The 25,860-nt window shown below is 36.8% G+C and overlaps 1 protein-coding gene across 5 annotated transcripts in view; it reads left to right on the forward strand.

Moving 5' to 3' along the window:
* Window positions 1-25,860, forward strand: part of RNF13 (ring finger protein 13) — a 164,605-nt gene that overhangs the window by 78,355 nt on the left and 60,390 nt on the right. For 2 of the 5 annotated variants that reach the window (XM_080811315.1, XM_080811314.1), the window contains exon 5: window positions 22,641-22,728. In XM_080811315.1, coding sequence (XP_080667441.1) covers window positions 22,641-22,728 — 88 coding nt within the window. Of the gene's footprint in view, window positions 1-20,777; window positions 20,827-22,640; window positions 22,739-25,860 lie in introns of all 5 variants that reach the window. The other 3 variants (XM_080811318.1, XM_080811317.1, XM_080811316.1) reach the window with 3 other exon arrangements.

The following is a 25,860-nucleotide window of genomic DNA, read 5'->3' on the forward strand; positions in this document are numbered from 1 at the left end:
AATCTATCAAAATCCTTGAGGAGAATGCAGGCAGCAACCTCTTTGACCTCCACCGCAGCAACTTCTTCCTAGGAACATCGTCAAAGGCAACAGAAGCAAGGGCAAAAATGAACTATTGGGATTTCATCAAGATCAAAAGCTTTTGCACAGCAAAGGAAACAGTTAACAAAACCAAAAGACAACTGACAGAATGGGAGAAGATATTTGCAAACGACATATCAGATAAAGGGCTCGTATCCAAAATCTATAAAGAGCTTATCAAACTCAATACCCAAAGAACAAATAATCCAGTCAAGAAATGGGCAGAGGACATGAACAGACATTTCTGCAAGGAAGACATCCAGATGGCCAACAGACACATGAAAAAATGCTCCACATCACTCGGCATCAGGGAAATACAAATCAAAACCACAATGAGATACCACCTCACACCAGTCAGAATGGCTAAAATTAACAAGTCAAGAAATGACAGATGCTGGCGAGGATGCGGAGAGAGGGGAACCCTCCTACACTGTTGGTGGGAATGCAAGCTGGTGCAACCACTCTGGAAAACAGTGTGGAGGTTCCTCAAAAAACTGAAAATAGAGCTACCCTACGACCCAGCAATTGCACTCCTGGGTATATATCCTAAAGATACAAACGTGGTGCTCCGAAGGGGCACGTGCACCCGAATGTTTATAGCAGCAATGTCCACAATAGCCAAACTGTGGAAAGCGCCTAGATGTCCATCAACAGATGAATGGATAAAGAAGATGTGGTATATATACACAATGGAATACTATGCAGCCATCAAAAGACATGAAATCTTGCCATTTGCGACGACGTGGATGGAACTAGAGGGTATCATGCTTAGCGAAATAAGTCAATCGGAGAAATATAACTATCATATGATCTCTTTGATATGAGGAAGTGGAGATGCAAGGTGGGGGGGTTTGGGGAGGGGTAGGAAAAGAAAAAATGAAAAGATGGGATTGGGAGGGAGACAAACCATAAAAGACTCAATCTCAAGAAACAGACTGAGGGTTGCGGGGGGGAAGGGGGATGGGAGAGGGTGGTGGGGAAATGGACATTGGGGAGGGTATGTGCTATGATGAGTGCTGTGAAATGTGTAAACCAGACGATTCACAGACCTGTACCCCTGGGGATAAAAATACATTATATGTTTATTAAAATAAAAAAATTAAAAAAAAAAAAAAAAAAAAAAGAATTCTCACTACTCAAGTTTAAGTTTTCTGATGTTCATTAGTTAATGTTAACTAATTAAATTTCATTAAAGTCTACATTAGGTAATTTTTTAAAGTTTTATTCTAACTACAATCATATTAAATCAGTATTTGTATCTGATCTTCATGAGGGAGCTTCCTATTTGGAATATTTTTATAGTAATTTCAAATGTTTTAATAGAGTGATGTTAAATATATCACAAAGTGATTGCTTATTAAAGCTGCTCATTTTCTGTCTTATATTTGAAAAACTTTGTGATGAAAAAAATTCTTTGCTAAGGCCAGACCAAACCCCAAAAGTACTGTGCATTTCTTTTTCCTCTACAGTAGATTCTCTTTTTATATTCTGTTCTTATATATTATTGTTTTATTTCTCCCTAACTTGATTCTAGCCTAAAAACCCATGGGTACTTTCTCATGTCAGCTTCTTGGGAGTAGAACTTATGTTTTATGAAGTTCTGTGTACTGAGTTTTTTTCAGTACAGTGCTTGGTACAACAAATGAGTGAGCAGTTAAAGAAGGGTGAATGCTCAGAGTTCTACCACTGGGTGGTGCTGAGCATTAAAGTGCTCATTGTAATTGTTCCCTCTATTACATTACAAGTGTAGTACAAGTCTGTCAGTACTTGGGAATTCTTGGTTGGATCATAGTAAGTGCAGAGTTGTCTTTTTGTTACACGAAAAGTTCTTTCAACAAGCTTTATTTACAGTGGTAGGTGGGTTGAAATGAGCTTCTCATTCTCATTGGGATGAAAAATAATTAAGATTTGATTAGAATAGAATATGAATTCTGGCAGTATCAGAAATATCAAAATATGAATTTTGATCATATTTTTCATTTTAACATACAGTTTAATATGCATATGTAACTAGAGAATAATTTGTGGATACCTCTATTAAACTTAAATTGCAATTCTGAAAATTTATTTAGGCAACTTTTAACTGATGTGGTTAATTCTAACTGGTAAAAGTTCGTTACAAAGTTCTTTTTTTTTTTTTTTTTAAAGATTTTATGTATTTGACAGAGAGAGATCACATGTAGGCGGAGAGGCAAGCAGAGAGAGAGAGAGAGAGGAGGAAGCAGGCTCCCTGCCGAGCAGAGAGCCCAATGTGGCACTTGATCCCAGGACCCTGAGATCACGACCTGAGCTGAAGGCAGAGGCTTAACCCACTGAGCCACCCAGGTGCCCCCAAAGTTCTTTTTTTTTTTTTTTTTTAAGGCATCTTCAAACTAATGACAGTATTAGAAATAGCTGTACATAAAGGTTTATTTGTGTTTTCTTAACATTTCTAAGAAAAAAGGATTGTTTTTAGTTTTAATTTATTATTCTACTCATGTCCCAGACAAAATATTAAAACTTCATTGTAAACAGCCACATTTAGAGACCCATAAGCTAAAGACTTTGACTTTGTGATGATGTGTTGCAGAATACTATTGCTTCAATAAAAAGCACAGATTTATTTTCTGATTGCAGACAATGTACAGAACATTAAGAACTCTTTATATAAATAGGTTTTCAACTTTTTTGACTGAGAAAGTACAGCCAAATCCACAATAAGAAATTTACTTTTATTCTTGCCCCAATACATATACAACACATAGCCTATAATAAAGTTTGATGAAGTAGTATTTACCAATACTACCTATAATATTCTAATATATGAAATTTTTTAAAAAGATTTTATTTATTTATTTGTCAGAGAGAAGGGGGGAGAGAGAGAGAGAGAGCAAACAAGTAGGCAGAGAGGCAGGCAGAAGCGGACAGAGAAGCAGGGAGTCCAACACGGAACTCAATCCCAGGACCCCGGGATCACGACCAGAGCCAAAGGCAGCGGCTTAACCCACTGAGCCACCCAGGTGTCCCTGAAATTTCTTTTTATTAAAAAAGTTCACCCAGGTCCACCAAATTATTTTACTACCCATAATTTTTATTACCTTCAATACTTAAAAATTGCTTTCCTGTGTACCAAAACAAAGATTGACTAAAATGCTGCCACTGGACTGGAACCGAAAATCGTTTTGAAGTTTCCCGAGGATTCTAGCTTCTGTTTTATGCTGTACTTGAAACAAGTAAGTATGGCTTTGCATACAAATACTGATTTTACCAGCCCTACCAAAAATGTTTTCTAATTAAATAAATTCAACTTCTCTCCAAACCTAAATAAACATATGCCATTTGTCAAAAGGTCCACTCTCCTAAAATATAACCTTACATGAGAGAGGAAATGTGCCTTCGTATCATGATAATAAATGTCATAAAGTGTCAGCATTAAAACCACATACTTTTCGTAACAGTTTTTTTTTTTTAAGATTTTATTTATTTATTTGACAGAGAGAGAGATCACAAGTAGGCGGAGAGAGAGGGAGAGAGGAAAGCAGGCTCCCTGCTGAGCAGAGAGCCCGATGTGGGGCTCCATCCAAGGACCCTGGGATCATGACCCGAGCCGAAGGCAGAGGCTTTAACCCACTGAGCCACCCAGGCGCCCCCGTTAACAGTTTTTCTTAGAACTTTTATGTACTTATTATTTTTTTGGTAAGAGTTGAATTCTTACCAGGTTTACTTCTTTGTTTCTCTACCACAGAAAAGAAGTAAGGGTGGGGGAAGGCTGGAATGACTACTAGTTTAGCCTACTACTAGTGAGTGCAGACAGAGAGGAAGTGACATTTAACACTTAACATTAAGGAGAAAAACCAGCTAGGGTATGATGAAGCCTATTCATGATGATCCCCCAAGTCACTGGAAAAGGTCAAATCATATTTGTTACCTTTTCCTGAGAAAGCTGGGAGAATGCAAAATATTTTAGGAACATTTTTATCTGTGATGACTGAAGTAAAAATTTTGGCATGTTTTTCAGGGGGAACTAAACAAAAGATACAGGAACTTTTATTTTTGTGGCATACATCTTGCTGGTAGGGCTGGTAGACTGTTACCTTACTTGTGATTTAGTTTGATTAAACAAGTGTTTATGTGAGAGAGCTTCTTCTAGGTTTGAGATATATACAAATAAACAAGGTAGTTCCTTTCCTTAAGGAGCATAAAATATTGCATCCAAAGTACTCTAAATGTCATTTTATCATTTTATTTTTCAAGCTGATTAACAGACTTAGTTTTCTGATAAGTAATGTTTTCACCAAGATGTTTTTTATCAGGATGGGGAAGTTCCCTTCTATGTCTAATTTTTTTTAAGATTTTATTTATTTATTTGACCTACAGATCACGAGTAGGCAGAGAGGCAAGCAGAGAAAGAGAGAGGAGGAGGACGCAGTCTCCCTGCTGAGCAGAGAACCCGATGTGGGGCTCGATCCCAGGACCCTGGAATCATGGCCCGAGCCAGAGGCAGAGGCCTTAACCTACTGAGCCACCCAGGCACCCCTATAACTATTTTTTTTTATTTTTTTATTTTTATTTTTTTAATAATTTTTTTTATAAACATATAATGTATTATTAGCCCCAGGGGTACAGGTCTGTGAATCACCAGGTTTACACACTTCACAGCACTCACCATATCACATACCCTCCCCAATATCCATAACCCCACCACCCTCTCCCTACACCCCTCCCCCCCGCCACCCTCAGTTTGTTTTGTGACATTAAGAGTCTCCTATGGTTTGTCTCCCTCCCGATCCCATCTTGTTTCATTTATTCTTTTCCTACCCCCCAAACCCCCCATGTTGCATCTCCACTTCCTCATGTCAGGGAGATCATATGATAGTTGTCTTTCTCTGATTGACTCATTCGCTAAGCATAATACCCTCTAGTTCTATCCACGTTATTGCAAATGGCACAATTTCATTTCTTTTGATGGCTGCATAGTATTCCATTGTGTATATATACTACATCTTCTTTATCCATTCATCTGTTGATGGGCATCTAGGTTCTTTCCATAGCTTGGCTATTGTGGACACTGCTGCTATAAACATTTGGGTGCACGTGCCCCTTCGGATCACTATGTTTTGTATCTTTAGGGTAAATACCCAGTAGTGCAATTGCTGGGTCGTTAGGTAGCTCTATTTTCAACTTTTTGAGGAACCTCCATGCTGTTTTCCAGAGTGGTTGCACCAGCTTGCATTCCCACCAACAGTGTAAGAGGATTCTCCTTTCTCCACATCCTCGCCAGCATCTGTCATTTCCTGACTTGTTAATTTTAGCCATTCTGACTGGGGTGAGGTGGTATTTCACTGTCGTTTTGATTTGTATTTCCCTGATGCCATGTGATGTTGAGCACTTTTTCATGTGTCTGTTGGCCATTTGGATGTCTTCTTTGCAGAAATGTCTGTTCATGTCCTCTGCCCATTTCTTGATTGGATTCTTTGTTCTTTGGGTGTTGAGTTTGCTAACCTCTTGATAGATTTTGGATAACTACCCCTTTATCTGATATGTCGTTTGCAAATATCTTCTCCCATTCTGTCAGCTGTCTTTTGGTTTTGTTAACTGTTTCCTTTGCTGTGCAAAAGCTTTTGATCTTGATGAAGTCCCAATAGTTCATTTTTGTCCTTGCTTCCCTTGCCTTTGGCTGTGTTCCTAGGAACATTGCTGAGGCTGAGGTCGAAGAGGTTGCTGCTTGTGTTCTCCTCAAGGTCGAAGAGGTTGCTGCTTGTGTTCTTCTCAAGGATTTTGATGGATTCCTTTCTCACATTGAGGTCCATTTTGAGTCTATTTTCGTGTATGGTGTAAGGAAATGGTCCAGTTTCATTTTTCTGCATGTGGCTGTCCAATTTTCCCAACACCATTTGTTGAAGAGGCTGTCTTTTTTCCATTGAACATTCTTTCCTGTTTTGTCGAAGATTAGTTGACCATAGAGTTGAGGGTCTATTTCTGGGCTCTCTTTTCTGTTCCATTGATCTATGTGTCTGTTTTTGTGCCAGTACCATACTGTCTTGATGATGACAGCTTTGTAATAGAGCTTGAAGTCTGGAATTGTGATGCCACCGACTTTGGCTTTCTTTTTCAATATTCCTTTGGCTATTCGAGGTCTTTTCTGGTTCCATATAAAATTTAGGATTATTTGTTCCATTTCTTTGAAAAAAATGGATGGGATTTTGATAGGAATTGCATTAAACGTGTAGATTGCTTTAGGTAGCATAGACATTTTCACAATATTTGTTCTTCCAATCCAGGAGCAGGGAACATTTTTCCATTTCTTTGTGTCTTCCTCGGTTTCTTTCATGAGTACTTTATAGTTTTCTGAGTATAGATTCTTTGCCTCTTGGTTAGGTTTATTCCTAGGTATCTTATGGTTTTGGGTGCAGTTGTAAATGGGATTGACTCCTTTATTTCTTTTTCTTCCGTCTTGTTGTTGGTGTAAAGAAATGCAACTGATTTCTGTGCATTGACTTTATATCCTGACACTTTACTGAATTCCTGTACAAGTTCTAGCAGATTTGGAGTGGAGTCTTTTGGGTTTTCCACATATAGTATCATATCATCTGCAAAGAGTGATAGTTTGACTTCTTCTTTGCCAATTTGTATGCCTTTAATTTCTTTTTGTTGTCTGATTACTGAGGCTAGGACTTCTAGTACTGTGCTGAATAGCAGTGGTGATAATGGACATCCCTGCCGTGTTCCTGACCTTAGCGGAAAAGCTTTCAGTTTTTCTCCATTGAGAATGATATTTGCAGTGGGTTTTTCATAGATGGCTTTGATAATATTGAGGTATGTGCCCTCTATCCCTACACTTTGAAGAATTTTGATCAGGAAGGGATGCTGTACTTTGTCAAATGCTTTTTCAGCATCTTTTAAGAGTATCATATGGTTCTTGTTCTTTCTTTTATTAATGTATTGTATCACATTGATTGATTTGCAGATGTTGAACCAACCTTGCAGCCCTAGAATAAATCCCACTTGGTCGTGGTGAATAATCCTTTTCATGTACTGTTGGATCCTATTGGCCAGTATTGTGGTGAGAATTTTCACATCTGTGTTTATCAAGGATATTGGTCTGTAATTCTCTTTTTTGATGGGATCCTTGTCTGGTTTTGGGATCAAGGTGATGCTGGCCTCATAGAATGAGTTTGGAAGTTTTCCTTCCATTTCTATTTTTTGGAACAGTTTCAGGAGAATAGGAATTAATTCTTCTTTAAATGTTTGGTAGAATTCCCCAGGAAGCCGTCTGGCCCTGGGCTTTTGTTTGTTTGGAGATTTTTGATGACTTTCAATCTCCTTACTTGTTATGGGTCTGTTCAGGTTTTCTATTTCTTCCTGGTTCAGTTGTGGTAGTTTATATGTCTCTAGGAATGCATCCATTTCTTCCAGATTGTCAAATTTGTTGGCGTAGAGTTGCTCATAGTATGTTCTTATAATTGTTTGTATTTCTTTGGTGTTGGTTGTGATCTCTCCTCTTTCATTCATGATTTTATTTATTTGAGTCCTTTCTCTTTTCTTTTTGATAAGTCTGGCCAGGGGCTTATCAATCTTATTAATTCTTTCAAAGAACCAGCTCCTAGTTTCGTTGATTTGTTCTATTGTTTTTTTTTAGTTTCTGTTTCATTGATTTCTGCTCTGATCTTTATGATTTCTCTTCTCCTGCTGGGTTTAGGCTTTCTTTATTGTTCTTTCTCCAGCTCCTTTAGGTGTAGGGTTAGGTTGTATATTTGAGACCTTTCTTGTTTCTTGAGAAAGGCTTGTATCGCTATGTATTTTCCTCTCAAGACTGCCTTTGCTGTGTCCCACAGATTTTGAACCTCGTGTTTTCATTATCATTTGTTTCCATGAATTTTTTCAATTCTTCTTTAATTTCCTGGTTGACCTATTCATTCTTTAGAAGGATGCTGTTTAGTCTCCATGTATTTGCGTTCTTTCCAAATTTCCTCTTGTGATTGAGTTCTAGCTTCAGAGCATTGTGGTCTGAAAATATGCAGGGAATGATCCCAATCTTTTGATACCAGTTGAGACCTGATTTATGACCCAGGATGTGATCTATTCTGGAGAAATGTACCATGTGCACTAGAGAAGAATGTGTATTCTGTTCCTTTGGGGTGGAATGTTCTGAATATATCTGTGATGTCCATCTGGTCCAGTGTGTCATTTAAGGCCTTTATTTCCTTGTTGATCTTTTGCTTGGATGATCTGTCCATTTCAGACAGGGGAGTGTTAAAGTCCCCTGCCATTATTGTATTATTGTTGATGTGTTTCTTTGATTTTGTTATTAATTGGTTTATATAGTTGGCTGCTTCCACGTTAGGGGCATAGATATTTAAAATTGTTAGATCTTCTTGTTGGACAGACCCTTTGAGTATGATATAGTGTCCTTCCTCATGTCTTATTATAGTCTTTGGCTTAAAATCTAATTGATCTGATATAAGGATTGCCACCTATCTTTCTTTTGATGTCCATTAGCATGGTACATTGTTTTCCACCCTCTTCCTTTAAATCTGGAGGTGTGTTCGGGTGTAAAATGAGTTTCTTGTAGGCAGCATATTGATGGGTTTTGTTTTTTTATCCATTCTGATACCCTGTGTCTTTTGATTGGGGCATTTAGCCCATTAACATTCAGGGTAACTATTGAGAGATATGAATTTAGTGCCATTGTATTCCCTGTAAGGGGACTGTTACTGTATATTGTTTCTGTTCCTTTCTGGTCTACTACTTTTAGGGTGTCTCTTTGCTTAGAGGACCCTTTTCAATATTTCCTGTAGAGCTGGTTTGGTGTTTGCAAATTCTTTCAGTTTTTGTTTGTCCTGGAAGCTTTTTTTCTCTCCTTCTATTTTCAATGATAGCCTAGCTGGATATAGTATTCTTGGCTGCATGTTTTTCTCGTTTAGTGTTCTGAATATATCATGCCAGTTCTTTCTGGCCTGCCAGGTCTCTGTGGATAAGTCTGCTGCCAGTCTAATATTTTTACCATTGTATGTTGCAGACTTCTTTTCCTGGGCTGCTTTCAGGATTTTCTCTTTGTCGCTAAGACTTGTAAATTTTACTATTAGATGATGGGGTGTGGACCTATTCTTATTGATCTTGAGGGGGATTCTCTGCACCTCCTGGATTTTGATGCTTGTTCCCTTTGCCATATTAGGGAAATTCTCTACAATAATTCTCTCCAGTATACCTTCTGCTCCCCTCTCTCTTTCTTCTTCTTCTGGAATCCCAATTATTCTAATGTTCTTTCATCTTATGGTATCACTTATCTCTCGAATTTTCCCCTCGTGGTCCAGTATTTGTTTGTCTCTCTTTTGCTCAGCATCTTTATGTCATTTGGTCTTCTATATCACTAATTTTTTTTTCTGCCTCATTTATCCTAGCAGTAAGAGCCTCCATTTTTTATTGCACCTCATTAATAGCTTTTTTTATTTCAACTTGGTTAGATTTTAGTTCTTTTATTTCTCCAGAAAGGGCTTTTATTTCTCCAGACAGGGTTTCTCTAATATCTTCCATGCCTTTTTTGAGCCTAGCTAGAACCTTGAGAATCGTCATTCTGAACTCTAGATCTGACATATTACCCATGTCTGTATTGATTAGGTCCCTAGCCTTCGGTGCTGCCTCTTGTTCTTTTTTTTTTTTTTGTGGTGAGTTTTTCCATCTTGTCATTTTGTCCAGATAAGAATATATGAAGGAGCAAATAAAATACTAAAAGGGTGGCAAAGACCCCAGGAAAATGTGCTTTAAGCAAATCAGAAGAGACTCCAAATCATGGCGGGGAGAAAGGGGGTAAAAGAGGTTCAGAAAAAAAAAAATTAAAAAAGGAAAACAAATCAAGAATAAATACAAAGAAGAAAAAAAATATATATATATATACATATATATATATATTAGACTGGTGACTAGAATAGGGTCACCCACTTAATTTTGGGAGTATTTTGGTCTCTTAGAAGAAACTACCTCCCAAAATTTTAAAGAACGAAAAACGTATGTAAGGGTAAACACAATGAAGTAATGGAATATGACTATAAAGATGAAAAAAAAAATTTTTTTTAATTTCTAAAAAAAGGAGTTGATAAGGTAAGTTGGTTGGGAGAATAAAGAAAAGGAAGGTGGAGAGAATTTGCTCAGTCTGGAGAGTAGAACAAGCCCAGTGCTAAATTTAGGGTGTATTTTGATCTATTAGAAGTTGTACCCCAAATTTTTTAGAAGCAAAACCCCTATGTGTATATAAAAAATAAACTTAGATATAATGAAGGATAAAATATGACTATAATAATGAAGGTTCAAAAAATTATTTTTTTTATGAAAAGTACTGTTAAGATAAACTAGTTAAAAAACGTTAAAAGAGGAAAGGGTAAAAGTTAAAAAAAAGTTAGCAGAAAAAAAAAGTAAAATTAAAAAAAATTAATTAACTTTGCAAGACTAAAGAATCATGGGGGGAAAGCCATGAATTCCGTGCTTTGCTTTCTCCTCCTCTGGAATTCCACTGTTCTCCTTGGTAAATGAACTTGGTCTTGGCTGGATTTCTTGTTGATCTTCTGGGAGAGGGGCCTTTGTAGTGATTCTCAAGTGCCTTTGCCCGAGGCAGAATTGCACCACCCTTACCAGGGGCCAGGCTAAGTAATCCACTCGGGTTCGCTCTTGGGAGCTTTTGTTCCCTGAATGCTTTCCATAGAGTTCCAGAGGATGGGAATGAAAATGGCGGCCTCCCAATCTAGAGCTCGGGGCCCCACTCCTCAGTGCGCCCTCGGAGAAAAGCGCTCAATCAGTCCCGTCTCCCCGGCCTCCGACCGGGCTTGGAGAAAAGCACTCAATCACTCCTCTCTCCCTGGCCTCCGGCCGCACTCTGAGCTCACCCAGCCTGTGACCAAGTGTCTCTGTCTCTGGCACACAGCTCTGCCTGGAGTCTCCAAACCCCATAGATCCCTAAGCTCTTCCAGGGGGGAGTCTCCCTGGATCTTGTGGGGACCTCACTCACAGAGCAGTGACCTGTGCCACAGATTACAGTTCAAGGTAACCCTGAGTTGAGAGCTCACTCCTCAGCTCTGTCTCTGTAGCCAGGTTACCCGCTCTAATACCTGCGAGCTCTGCGACACACACCCCTGATCCTTCTGTGACCCCGTGGGATCTGAGGCCACGCTGTCCCCACGTGGGCTTCACTCCGGTTTAGCCTCTGGAGCGATGTCCCTCAGTGGAGCAGACTTTTAAAAGTTCTAATTTTGTGCTCGGTTGCTCTGCCACTTGCCGGGGGCCAGCCCCTCCCCCCACGGTCTATCTTCCCATCACTTTGGATTCACTTCTCTGCCGGTTCTACCTTTCAGAAAGTGGTCGATTTTCTGTTTCTAGAATTGTTGCTCTTCTTCTCTTCGATCTCCTGTTGGATTTGTAGGTGTTTGCAATGGTTTGATAAGCTATCTAGCTGATCTGCTACCTGATGTCGTCTCAGCCTGCTCCTTCTCTGCCATCTTGACTCCTCCCCCCGTCTGATTTTTAATTCAATATCATTTTAATATCCATGATAGCAAACAATATCATGAAAAATGTGGCCATTATATTTTCAAGGCTTGCCCCATGCCAATACTCAAATGTTTACCAAAAAATGAAGAGACATAGTTCCAGCTATTTCCTGCAGATGAAGAGAGCTTGAGGAAATAAACTGTTAGCATTAAAACCAAGTGGAAACTCTTACTTTAGCCAAGTAGTGGTGGTGAGGTGGACTTCTCAGACACATGCCCTTGTTAGTTAGGGTCATTAGTGGATGTGCACGCTATCTCTAGTACTATTGAACTCACTGAGGACCTATCAAATGTCTAATTGAGAGAATTTTTATGGAATTTTTCATTTTTACAGTCTTAATAGTCTAAAATCTATCCCTGCATCAGGGGAGATCTTTAGAAAGCTGAGGACATAGATCAAGTAACATTGGTCCCATCGAATTTTTTTACTTAGATGAACTTGGCATGATACCATCATTTTGTATTAAGAAATACTATAAGAAGCAGCCCTACTTCATTGTATTTATCTTGATGTAACTAGCATTTTAAAAATTATTTGTCCTACTGGAAGGGTCCGAAATAGAGATATTTACAACTTTATTTTTTATCTTGCTTTAGTATGTATGTTTGCACTATAATCGTTTCGCTTGTTCTTCTTACTGGAGTAATTATCACAATGAATTCTAAACAGTTAAATCAGGTAGCATATACCTTCAGGACAGCTAAACCCCATCATCCATCCCTCCATCCATCTAGCCAGCCCGTAGGTTTTTCTGAGCACTGGTCTTGTGTGTATTTGCCACCATTATGCCAAGTTGGTAAAGAGTCTCTTCAGTCTTTTGCTCATTTTGTGTGTGGGGGGGGTTGTTTTCTTATTAATAAGTTTTGAAAGTTCTTGATATATTCTGGAATATAAGCCCTTTATCAGATATGCATGGTGCAAACATTTTCTTCTAGGCATTGGCTTGTTTATTCTTAACAATGTCTTTCAAAAAGAAGAAATTCTTAATTTTGATGAAACCTGATTTTTTTAATGAATTGTGCTTTTGTTGTTATAAATAAGAAATATTTTCCTTCCTGAGGTCACAAAGATCTCTGCTTGTATTTTTTTCTAGAAATTTTTTTGTGTTATGTTTTAAATTTAGGTCTAAGTGGCTCATTTTTAGTTAGTATTTTAATTTGGTGATACATCATATTCTGTGTGTGTGTGTGTGTGTGTGTGTGTTAGTCACCATACATCAATATTTTTTCTTTTTTGGGGGGGGCATCTAATTGTTCTAGCACTGTTTTTCGAAGATTGTCCCTTTTTTTTTCATTTTTTAAATTGAAGTATAGTTGACACATGCTACATTAGATTCAGGTGTACAACATAGTGATTCGAACTCTGTATGTTATACTGTACTTACCACAAGCATAGCTACCATCTGTCACCATACAACACTCTCACCATACCATAGACTGTGTTCTCTATGCTGTACTTTTCACCCCGGTGACTTCTTCATTCTATAACTGGAAACCTGTACTTGCCATTCCTCTTCACTCCTTTTTGCCTCTGACAACCACCAGTTTGTTCTCTGTATTTATGCTATTTCTGCTTTGCTTTGGTTTTTAGATTTCACATATAAATGAAATCTTTTGGTATTTGTCTTTCTCTGTTTTTTACTTAGCATGATACTTGTAGGGCCACCCATGTTGTTACAGATGGTAAGATCTCATTCTTACTTTATGGCTGAGTAACATTACTCTGTATGTGTGTCTGTGGGTCTGTTTGTGTGTGTGCGCACGCACGCACATACGTCACATTTTCTTTATTCATTCATCTATCAGTGGACATTTACTCTGCTTCTATATCTTGGCTGTTATAAATAATGTGGCAGTCAACATTGGGGTGCATGTATCTTTTTGAATTAGTGTTTTTTGTTTTGTTTGGGTGAATACCCAGTAGCAGAATTACCAGGTTTTATGCTATTTCTGTTTTTAATTTTTGAGGAACTTACGTAGTTTTCCACAGTGGCTGCAGTAATCTGCACTGCCGCCAACAGTACACTAGGGTTTCTTTTTCTCCACATCCTCGTGAACACATACTTTGGTGTTGAGTTGTATACTTTATATATTTTGGATATCAATCTCTTATCAGATAAATCATTTGCAAATATCCTCTCCCATTCAGTAGGATGCCTTTTCATTTTGATGATTTCTTTCACTCTGCAAAAGCTTTTTATTTTGGTGTAATCCCAGTGGTTTATTTTTGCTCTTATTTCCCGTGTCTGAGGAGACCTATCTAGAAAAATGTCAGTAAGGCCAGCATCAAGGAGATTACTTCCTATGTTTTTTTCTAGGAGTTTTATGGTTTCAGGTCTCACATTTAGATTTTTAACCCATTTTGAGTATATTTTTGTGTGGTATAAGAAAGTGGTCCAGATTCATTATTTTGCATGTAGCTGCCCAGTTTTCCCAGCACCATTTGTTGAAAAGACTGTCTTTTCCCCATTATATGTTTTTGGTTCCTTTGTTGTAGATTAATTGACCATATAGATGTGGGTTTCTTTCTGGGCTCTCTATTCTGTTCCATTGATCTATGTGTCTGTTTTTGTGCTGGGACCATCCTGTTGTGGTATTTATTGAGTATTTTTATCATGAAAGGGTATTGATTTTGTCAAATGCAGTGCTGGCTGCATTCCAAAAGTTTTTATATGTTTTGTTTTCATCAATTCTAAGTATTTTACAATTTCCTTGGTGATTTCTTTTTTGACTCATTGGTTATTCAGGATGTGCTGTTTAATTTTGATGTATTTGTGAATTTCCCAAATTTCCTTCGAATATTGATTTCTAACTTCATTTCATTGTGGTTGGAGAACTTTGTATGATTTTAGTACTTTTAAAATTATTGAGGATTGTTTTATGCCCTAACATCTGGTCTACCCTGGAGAAACTGCACTTGAGAAAAATGTTTATTGTAGAGTAGAATGTTTTATTGATGTCTGTTAGGTCTAGTTAGTTTATATTTTGTTCAAGTCTTCCATTTCTTCATTGATCTTCTGACTTGTTCTATCCATTAGAGAAAGTGGGGCATTAAAGTTTCCGACTATCGTTGAATTGTGTGTTTCTCCCTTCACTTCTTTTTAGTTTTGCTTCATGTATTGTGGAACTCTGTGATTAGGTGCATATGTTTATAGTGGCTATAGCTTCCTGATGGAAAATGGAAAATGTCTTCCTTTGTCTTAGTAAGACATGGATCATGTTTTTAAATCCATTCTGCCAATCTCTGGTTTTTGATTGGAATATTCAGTATGTTTACATTTAATGTAATTATAAAGTAGGATTTACATCTGGCACTTAATTTGTTTTTTATCTCTTCTGTATGTCTTTTTTAGTTTTTCAATTCCTGCCCTTTTTTGTGTGTTAAATGGATATTTTTTAACATACCTTTTTAATTTCCTTGTTGTTTCTTCTGTATATTTTTTAGTTACTTTTGATAGTAATGGTCCTGCTATTGCAATTAACATCTTAAAACAGTGTAGTTTAGATTAGTACTAAGTCGATTTAAATAGTATATGAAAATTTTGGTTCAATATACCTTTATTCCCTACCTCTTCTATCATGCTATTGTACTATTATTGTCATACAAATTGTATCTTTATATAAGTCTATTAACACATTTTTTTTATGCAGCTGTCTTTTAAAACAAATAGGAGCAGGAAAGAGTTAGAAATAAAAATATCTTTGGAGACTCAATCTCCTTTCCTTTCCAAGTCTTCTGGACACTCTGTCCATATCTACATTCCCTGTGTCTTCTGCAAACTCTGTTCTTACTTCCTCTCAGTTTGTGTTTGATTTCTATCCTGTGTGAAGCCAAGGACCCTCTTGGCCGGTCCTGTGGGATTCCACTGTGGGTCTTTGGACCCAGCCAGCCTGGACCCAACCACATCAAAAGTGTGGACTGCAGGGGCACCTGGGTGGCTTGGTTGCTATACATCTGACTCTTAATTTTGGCTTAAGTCACAATCTCAGGGCAGCAGATCCAGCTCTGTGTCGGGCTCCATGCTTAGTGGGGAATTGGCTTGAGATTCTCTCTCTTTTCCTGTCTCTGTCCCTCCCCCCCTCACGTGTGTGCGCTCTCTCTCTCTTTCTCAAAATAAAATAAAAATCTTTAAAAAAAAATGTGGACTACAGTAATACTTAGACTGCAGGCCAGGAATGTCTGCTGCCTCACACACTGTTCTGGTCAACAGAGGGAAGAGTGCAGAGATTGAGAGAATGCATTTAGAAACTTTCATAGCAATTTCATAGAGTCATCTATATCTGTTGAATCTAATAAAAAAATTAGGTGTCCTAAACAAAACAAAACAAAACAAAACGTCTTTTTAAAAAAAGATTTATGTATTTTAGAGTGTGAGCGAGTGTACATGCATGAGTCAGGGGAGGGCCAGAGGGAGAGAATCTTCAAGCAAAATCTCTGCTGGGGGCTCGCGGGAAGCCTGAGGTGGGGCTGGATCCCAGCACCCATGAGATCACAACCTGAGCTGCTACTTATTTTGTATAGATTCAACTTACTGGGTACTCTTCATTTCATTCATTTCAGCCTAAAGGACTCCTTTTGATATTTCTTGTAAGGCCACTGGCACAGATTCTCTGTTTTTGTTCACCTGGAAATGTCTTAATTTCACCTTCATTTTTTTTTCAAGATTTTATTTAATTTATTTTAGAAAGAAAGAGAGAGTGAGTGAGTGCATGGGGTGTGGGTACAAGCAGACTACACCAAGCTGGACTTGGGCCTTGATCTCGGGACTCTGAGATCATGACCTGAGCCAAAATCAAGAGTCAGTTGATCGGGGCGCCAGGGTGGCTCAGTTGGTTAAGCGACCGTCCTTGGCTCAGGTCCTGATCCCAGGGTCTTGGGATGGAGCCCCACATTGGGCTCTCTGCTCAGTGGGGAGCCTGCTTCTCCCTCTCCCTCTGCCTTCTACTCTGCCTGCTTGTTCTCTCTCGCTGTCTCTGTCAAATAAATAAATAAAAATTAAGAAAAAAAGTCAGTTGCTCAACTGACTGAGCCACCCAGGCGCTCCTCGCCTTCATTTTTGAAGGAAGCTTAAGCTGGATACAGAATTCTAAACTCAATTATTTTCTCTTGAAGCCTTTTATTAGTTCATTTAAGTAGATGGTTATGTCAACTTACAAATTAAGAGCATCTTCTTTGGTAATCTATATTCACTCTTTCTTTCTCTCTTCCCAATCTCCACTGCCCCGTGCCTCCCACCTTCCTTATTTCAATGGCCAGAATTTCAGTATACAATGCTGAATAGATGAGGTGAGAGTTAACATCTTTCTCTTGTTGCTGTTATTGAGAAGAAATATTCAGTGTTTTACCAGAAAATATGTTGATTGTGGGATTTTTTGTAGATAACACTAATAATGTAGAAATATTTTAAAATGTCAATATAAAATGTGAACTCAAGTTCATTATTGGGCAGGAAAGCAGATTGAGAGCCAAAAGAAAATGAAAGATGCTTTAAAGTCACTGTAGGTATCATATGATTAAATTTAGTCATTCTCTTCCTAGTAGTCAAGTGCTTAAAATGCATCTTGAGATAGGTTTATCTTTTAATATTTATACCCAAGCCAGGTAGACTTTCCAGGTAGAAATTCCCTAATATTTATTACATCTTTTTTTACTCCTATTACTGCTTTACTTGTTTCAGTAAATAAAATTATAACATGTCATAGAAATTTCACTCTAAATCATATTTTCATTCTGAATGAATTACAATCTGACGTATTTCAGCTTTCTAGTTAAAAATAAATGACCTTTTTACATTTATAATAAAATGGCGAAATAATGAACTAAACTTAAGATTGTATTATCACTAAAATTAGAAGATAATATGTTTAAACTTGGCTACTATTTTGAATCAAACGTCTTTTGTGCCATCAGTTTAAAGCAGATATTCTTAGAAACATGGGGCATCTGTAGAAGACATGTGTATGGTGTTCATGGAATGTTACCTGTCTGGCTGAAGTAATCCAATAAGCTTGCCTTTTCACTGTTGTTCAGGTGTTACAAATTTTTCTTCATGAAAGAAAAAAAACAAATTTATAATTCAGATAAAGACTTGAAATGTGTTTCAAAATTTAAAAAAAAATCTTCTTACAAGTGTTTCTGCTGACAATAATTGGGTTCTTTTCAAGGTTATTTTCCATCAAGGAAAGTCAGCTCTGTTGAATTTTTACCATTCTTGCAAATATATAGCTTAGAGATATACATAGCTCTGCTTATGTGTAGCATCTCTTCTCAGAGGAAAAAAAGAAGTACATTTAGTTCATGTACAGGTGTTAAAGGGGTTTGAAGACTATAAGAAATGTAAAACTGTGAACGGATTATGTTTTATTAGAAGTTAATTATTTTTAGCAACCAGGTAGCTAGATTTACTCCAAATATTTGTTGGATGAATGAGTGAATTAATTTGCTGAAAATCTTTAAGTTTTTACCTCAAGTCTTAATCTGTTGTATTCTATCTTACCTAAAATATATATATATACACATACATATATATACATACATATATATGTATGTATATGTATGTATATGTATATATATGTATATGTATATATATGTATGTGTATATATATATGTGTATATATATGTGTGTGTGTGTGTGTGTGTATATATATATATAGAAACCTCGCTACCTCCCCCATTATTCAGAGACATTCCTTTCTCTTTCCTTGTGAAAACAAGCTCTGCTTCTTAGGCTTTTCCATTTCTGTTTAAGAATATTCCCCAAGTTTCCTAGGTTTCAAGGTCCAAAAATTAGTTTTTGAAGAAGAATAAAAGCTACTGCTCTTTCATATCATTGCCATCTTTCTATCCTGCCTTTTCATAACATCTCCACATATTCAGTTTCTCCTTTCCCTATCAATCTAAGTAGACCAGATTTGTTCGGAAATACTCCCTCAGCCATGTCAGCACCTTATTCAGTTGCCTTCTGTGAACCCTAACAGAGTAGATGCCATGTCTGATTTTTGGAATGGTCTTCAAGGTAGTACTGCACAATCTGGCCCTTTGTTTTCTTTCTTCTCACCTTGGATTCTCCAAGAGCAACAATAAAAATCAATAGCAATGACAGTACTCATAACTATACTTATTTAATATGTGCCAGGTACTGTCTAAGCACTATTTTGAGTGTTTTACATATATTAAATCATTTAATCCTCATAGTAACTCTTTAAGTTGGGTATATTATCAGACTTATCTTACAGAGAAGTTAACTTACTTGCCTAAGTTTATACAACTTATATGTGACAGAATCAGAATTGGAATGCAGGTAATCTTGTTCCAAGAGTTTATATTTTTAACTTCTCTGCAGATCTTCCTTTCAGTAACATTCTTTATTTAGTAATGTCGATGTTTTATTTTGTTTTTAGTAGGCCTTGCTAGGTCCTGACTTTTGTTTTGTTCTTTCTCTTCCTTTTCATATGAGAAATTTCCCTCAACTCTTTTCTACAGTTAGCCCAAATTTTTTCTCTTTGTTAAAGTGTAATTCATGTCCCATAAAATCTGTGATAGGCATTTCAGCCCACTAAATATTTCCCCTCTAAGTTTCCAAAAACTCTATGACAATACTTTAGCACTTTCCTTCTTGGCTTTAAACTCTGTTTTGCATAGAGGTTTCATTTGACCCACAAGGTTTTATGATCATGTTGTCTAAGTTTTGATGACTTCTCAGTTCAGTTCCTTTTCTCACACATTTGTAAAATGTTAAGTAAGGTTCATAATTTTCGTTCTCCTCCTGATTCATTGGGAAACCCCATGCTTCTCTATCTAATCAGATAAAAAAAAAAATCACAGCTCTTTCTAAATGCGATTGTAGGGCACTTTTACTTACCCATTTTTCCTCCTTTCTAAAATGTAGAAAAGAGTACCTACTTTGTTGAGGTGTGTTAGGTATTAAAGATGATATATATCTACATGCACTAGCATATAGAAGTTTCCTTTATTCATTATAGCTTTTAGTCTGGAGCCTTGTTACATGTATCCTATCAACAGTTAACCCCCAACTTCTCAATCCTTCAAATCCCATAAAAGATCTCTACTTGCAATCTTGACAGCTCAATCAGTTCTTCTTACAAGACTTGTTTTATTAGTGTCAGTATTACCAATTTGTCCACTCTGGAAATAAGATGAACTATTGTGCCATTTCCAGGGTTCCTTTTTGAACCTTACTGAAAGTTTTTCCATTAACAGTTTGCTATCTTCTGACATGCTGGCTACTTCGTATAACAAGCCAGCCGTCCCATATTACTCCAGAACTCTTGGATAGGTGCCGCCTGGTCTACATAATTTAGTTGCAGCTAATTTTTTTATTAGAGCTAAAATATTTAGAGCATTTACCACAATTTGAGCTAATGGCTCTGATCAATCTCCTTTAAAAGGCAGATTGGCGATACAATTCAGAAGGCTTTTTCATGAAATTTTCAGTTTTGATGTCTCTTGGAATTTAGGTTTGTTCACAGTGCATGTTTTTTATTCGCCAATCTTTGAGTCTTTGCCTCTATCTGACACCATGTGTGAGGTTGCATTTTATGAATGTGAAACTTTGCACATGTTTACTAAGTTGATTTAGGTTTTATTTCTGCCTCGTGTTCTTAAAAATACCAGCTGCTGCTTAGTTAAAAATGTAATTTAATTTGACTTGATGCACACGTTTTGTAGTTCATAAACATGGATATAGTTTCCTTGTTTGTATTCATAAGTCTGTTGGTCCATATGTTAATGTGTTTCTTGATTTAATTTTAATACTTTATTTTGGAGATCAATAAAAACAACAAAAGCCTTAGGGAAGATTTCTTGTTAAATTTTTGAAAACATGTTTCTAATTTTGGGAAGTCACACTTGTACATTCAAAAATCCCTGCCTATTTTAGTGGTTTTCTATTTGAGGGATTTTATTGTTTTGTTAGCAGAGAACGCTTTTGATATTGATATAATATTATATTGTATTTATGGAACCAATTGCATTTTGGATGTGTGAATGAAACATTTCTCCTCAGTTGCTCCATACAGTTTTAAGAATCTAATGGCTAGATTTAATTACATACATGGCAGATTGTTGTAAATCCAATAATTTATATTGGTGGTTACTAACATTTGGGGGTTCAGAAAACCTTTTGTAAAATTAATGATGGTTTTATCTCTTCCTACCAGAAAAGCTCACACGTAGACAACTACAGGAGCTTTAAGGACCCCGTGGAAGGTTGTTTTTTTTGTTTTGTTTTGTTTTGTTTTTTTGAAATGGGATAGTACGTGTGTGTGTGTGTGTGTGTGTGTGTGTGTGCGCGTGTATAAGGCGCAATATAAGATCTTTAAGAAAAATGAAAACAAATTGATATAAATGCTGTAAGCAGGGAGCGGTTATGTGGGTGCTTGAAAAAAGATGCACACCAGGGCATGGAACAGGGCAGGCTTCATGGAGATAATGAAATTTGAAGGCCTGATAGGTGTTCAGAAGACAAAGCCTATTCCAAGCAGACATACTAGCATGAGCTAATAGAGAGGCAAGAAAGTGCCTGACCTCTTTGGATATCCAGGAGAGTTGAGAGCTCTTTCAGAGTAAGGATTGTTTCTAATTCACCTTTGAGTTCTGCACTGTGCCACACAGTACCTTATGTAATTTTATTATGTAAACTCCACAAATACTAGTTGAATTGAACTTTTTTTTCACTCTTTATCATGGTTCCTGAGACCACCTTCCTGTGTGTCCTATTGTGTTGTATCACAAATATATATCTTACAGGGAAACAAGTTAAATCATGTAATTTTCAAATTACATGATTTTTTTAGCCAAATTCATTGGCTTTAAAAAGCTAAAACTTGTTTTTTTATTAGAAAACAACTTTTGATATAAATTTTATACTTCTTAAATTGTATCTCTGGCAACATTTGTTTTTTGAATGTCTTAAACATTTCTCCTCAGTTAGTGGGTTAGCTTTTTGGGAGCAGTTAAAATGGTCATGAAAGTATCAAATAAACTAATAGCAACCCCAAGCAAGTATACTTCTGTTTAACTAAAAGCTAAGTGAAGTCTCTTCTGATATGGTAATAGAATGAATAAATAATAGATTAATATATAAGTAATAAATAAGTAAGATTTAGAAACTATAATATCCTTCTTAAGAGTATATTTTTCCTCCCCTTGAAAAAACAGTATTATCTATGTGGAAGAAATTTTGGAGCTAGCAGTTTGTCAATTTTAGCTGGATACTTAAAAATGCACATGTAACAAAAAAAATGGCAAACTTTCTTGATTTTTGACATTTTCTTGCAGGACTAATAAACATTCCTTATTAACAGTTTTATTGGCTGGTTAATTTTCTTGCCATATTCCTAACATTAGAGCAGTAGGTCCTGTGTTGGTGAACTATTTATGCTACTTTAATCAGTTTTTAGAAAATCTCTGCCTAATTTTCTTTCTTGTGTTCATAATGTTATAATGTGGGCTATTAATTTGTGTGCATGTTTTATACATTTACTCTTGAATAAGGAATATTTAGTGAGCTCCTGCTCTGTGAGGCTGTTTCACAGGTGCTTTTAATTCCTGAGGCACTCATCGACTACAGACTGGGTTTTTATTTATTTATTTTTTCAGTGATAGGATAAAATTATTCTGATTAATCTGCATGAATAAAAGTAATTTGTCCAAGTTTATTCCCCTAAAAGCAGCAAATATTTGAACGTCCAAGAGCTGATGACTCTTGAGCATGATCATAGCAAATCTCTATGTGTTAGAGCTAAGTGGGTTTATTGCTTTGGATCCTTTAGTATTTTAGCTTGTATCTGTCCCTTATTTGCTTTTCATTCACTTCATGCCATGAATGAAACGAAGAAAATATCCAGAGTCATTGATAATTATGAAATATGTTTCAAGAACATATTTGAGATCTATTCTTAGATATATACGTAATCTAGTCCTAGACACATGGTATAGACTTGCTGGTTTATGTTGAAGTTGAGGGACTGTATGACAAAGCAGTCTTTTCCTCATAATTGTGATTGTTTTCTGATTTGCAGGTTTTAAATGCACAGAGAGCAGGATACAAAGCAGCCATAGTTCACAATGTTGACTCTGATGACCTCATTAGCATGGGATCCAACGACAGTAAGTACAGGTATCACTTTTCTTCTCTCCTGTTTGACAGATCTTTTTGAAACTAAAACTTAACAAGACTTCTCCCCCACTCTCATTTTCTGTTTAAAAAGCAAAATTTCTTTTCTTTTAGAAAGGTAACTCATCCTAACCCTCTTGTGACAATTTTATTCATACTGAAGTAGAATTGTTCTTTTTTGAACAGTTAGTTGTCTTGTTTTCTTTTATCTTTGTGTATCATTTTAGAAGATGTGTTGATATTTTGGCAAAAATCAAAGTTTTAAATAGAGATAAACATGCTGAGTTAAGGATCCCATAGAAGAATTCTGGTGATTTCTTTATAGAGTTACAATATTAAATGTTAGGGTATGCATCTATACTAGGTAGCTACTGTATTCTTATAGAATTTCAAAGCCACATACTTGTGCTTTATTACACCAGTTGGTTATTAGCTTTTTAACATACATTGACATGCCTATAGCTTTTCATTGAAAATGGGAATGTTTTCCCTTATTCTCTACTAAATACTAGGTTGTAGGGAAAATGAGCCAATTTTAACCAAATAACCAAAAGTCTCTTAACCAGTGACTTTTAAGCTGTATGCTTTCACTTAATTTGGTGAGAGTGGTAAAGGGTATCTTTTGTTATGTTAAGGATGTGACTTTGGGACCCCATCAAAGGATAAGGGCTGGCTGCCAGGAGAACCAACCCTATGATGAGAGGGTTGGAGCTTTCAGTCTCCCCAGCCCCCAATCTGGGGAGAGACAGAGTACTGAAAGTTGACTAGATCTCCAATGGCCAGTGGTTTACTGTGTAATGGAGCCTCCATAAAAACCCAAAAGGACAGGGTTCAAAAAGCTGCTAGATTGGTGAACACATTGAGATTTGGGGAGAATTCTGTGCCTGGAAAGGGCATGGAATCTCCACATCCCTTCTCACGTACTTTGCCCTATGCATTCTCTTCCATCTGGCTGTTCCTGAGTTCTATTCTTTCATAATAAACTGACAATCTGGTAAGTAGTTGTTTCTCTGAGTTCTGTGAGCCACTTTACTAATTAATTGAACCCAAGGAGGGGGCTGTCAATGGAACCTCTAACCTGTAGCCAGTGAATCAAAAGCATATGTGATAACCTGGACTTAAAACTGGTGTCTGAAGAGTTGAGGGCAGTCTTGTGAGACTAAATCTTTAACCTGTAGAATCTGATGCTATCTCTAAGTAGATAATGAGAGAATTGAGTTGAGTTGTTCCATGGTGTGGGGGATATCCCCCACATATCCATTGAAAATTGGGTTCAGAACCCAAAGCACACTGCCAGCATCCATGATTAAGTATTTTATTTTTGTTTTTCTTCTAGCACCTAACCATAATACCTCTGGCTACTAAGTGCCATTGAGTCTCATATGCAAGAATGAGCTTGGAGCAAAAAGCAGACATAAAGCTATGGACTGGTATCCTACATTGGAATATATTTAAGACTTTAAATAATTAGATCCTCAATAGGAAATATTTTGGAGTCCTTAACTAAATTTTTTATAACTTAAGATGCTGTTCGTTGTTGTTGTTGTTATTGTTTGAGTAGAACCCTTTTCTTCTTACTCTTGGAATCTGAGGTAAAATTATAACTTATAAAAAGTAAAATTTGGTGGGGCGCCTGGGTGGCTCAGTGGGTTAAGGCTCTGCCTTCAGCTCAGGTCATGATCTCAGGGCCCTGGGATCGAGCCCCACATTGGGCTCTCTGCTCAGCGGGGAACCTGTTTTCCTCTCTCTCTGCCTGCCTCTCTGCCTACTTGTGATCTCTCTCTCTCTGCAAATAAATAAATAAAATCTTAAAAAAAAAAAAACTTGGTAATAAGTTCCTTCATCAATTTCCATATATATTTAAAATTATTATTTAACATTCTAGCTGATTAAATCATTAAAATCCATGAGGTACCCTTAGGAGGGTCTAGCATTTCAAAAAAGTTTGACAATCACTGCTGGGAAGTAGAGGAATTGATGAAGGTACTCGACTTACCAAATAAACTAGTTCTTTTGGTACTGCAGATTTGACATGATCTTCTTCCCCTTCAGCTATCTCTCTTAAAAAATATATATATATGCCAGGTCAGTAACTTTTGTTACCTGTATACATTACTAGCAAAATGGAAAGCATAACTATCCAAGAAATGGGTGTGAATTTAAATTGACACTCTCACTTGTATCAGCTGTATAACTTTAAGCAAGTTACTTACTCCTTGTGTGTTTTGCTGAAGTCCTGAGCCCAGTGTTTAGCAGACTTCAAGACCTTCTCAGGTGTTTTGAGTTAAACAGATTCATATTTATAAACTATTTACTCTCTTTACACGTTTTCAGTAAAAATTTTGCAAGCAGGAAGTGCCTGTTCCCTCTAACACCTATTGTCTTTGTAATACCATGAAACCTTTTTGTGGTAATCATGACAGTTCCTAAGGAAAATGTGTTGAATGTTAAAAGTAGCACACAACCCTGTAATCCTGTTGTTGCCATGGAAATGTTCCAGTTGAGCTATTACATTTCAAAGATTGCTCAGAATTTTGGTTCTTTATTGCTTGGATTATTTCTGTGATATGTTGCTCTATCCCTGTGTATCTGTGTTTGGGACATTTCTTATATTCAAAAACAAATGTTGTAAAGATCGTTACCATTTTCAACTTTGCTGTTACTTGGAAGAGGAAAGGAAAGCATGGATTCATTAAAAGAGGCATGTATCTATCCCCTTTTTAAGGCTTAGTTTATAACCACCAAGAATATTGCACATATTCTAGGAACAGACATTGTAGTATCTGGAAACAAAAGAAAGTCTTAAAAGCCCCTTGCTGCCAACATTTCACACAAGGAATTTGTCTGTTTTTATTTCAGCTAGGACATAGGATGGGTTAACTCAGTGAGCCAGTAATATTTGTCATCTTCAGGAGGCAGCAGAATGTGATGGAGAAAACACCAACTTCGGAACCAGGAAATGTGGGTTTATTCTTCTAGGTTAGTTAATATATGAATTTTGGGAGAGTTACTTAACATTTTAAGCCCTTTACTTTCATCTGTAAAGGTGTGAATAATTTTTATTTGACCTGACAAGGTTGTGAAGATCCTATGAGAGCAGATATGTGAGAAAACCCATGCCATGA

This window comes from Martes martes, assembly GCF_963455335.1.
Source record: "Martes martes genome assembly, chromosome: 1".
Classification (NCBI taxonomy): Eukaryota; Metazoa; Chordata; class Mammalia; order Carnivora; family Mustelidae; genus Martes; species Martes martes.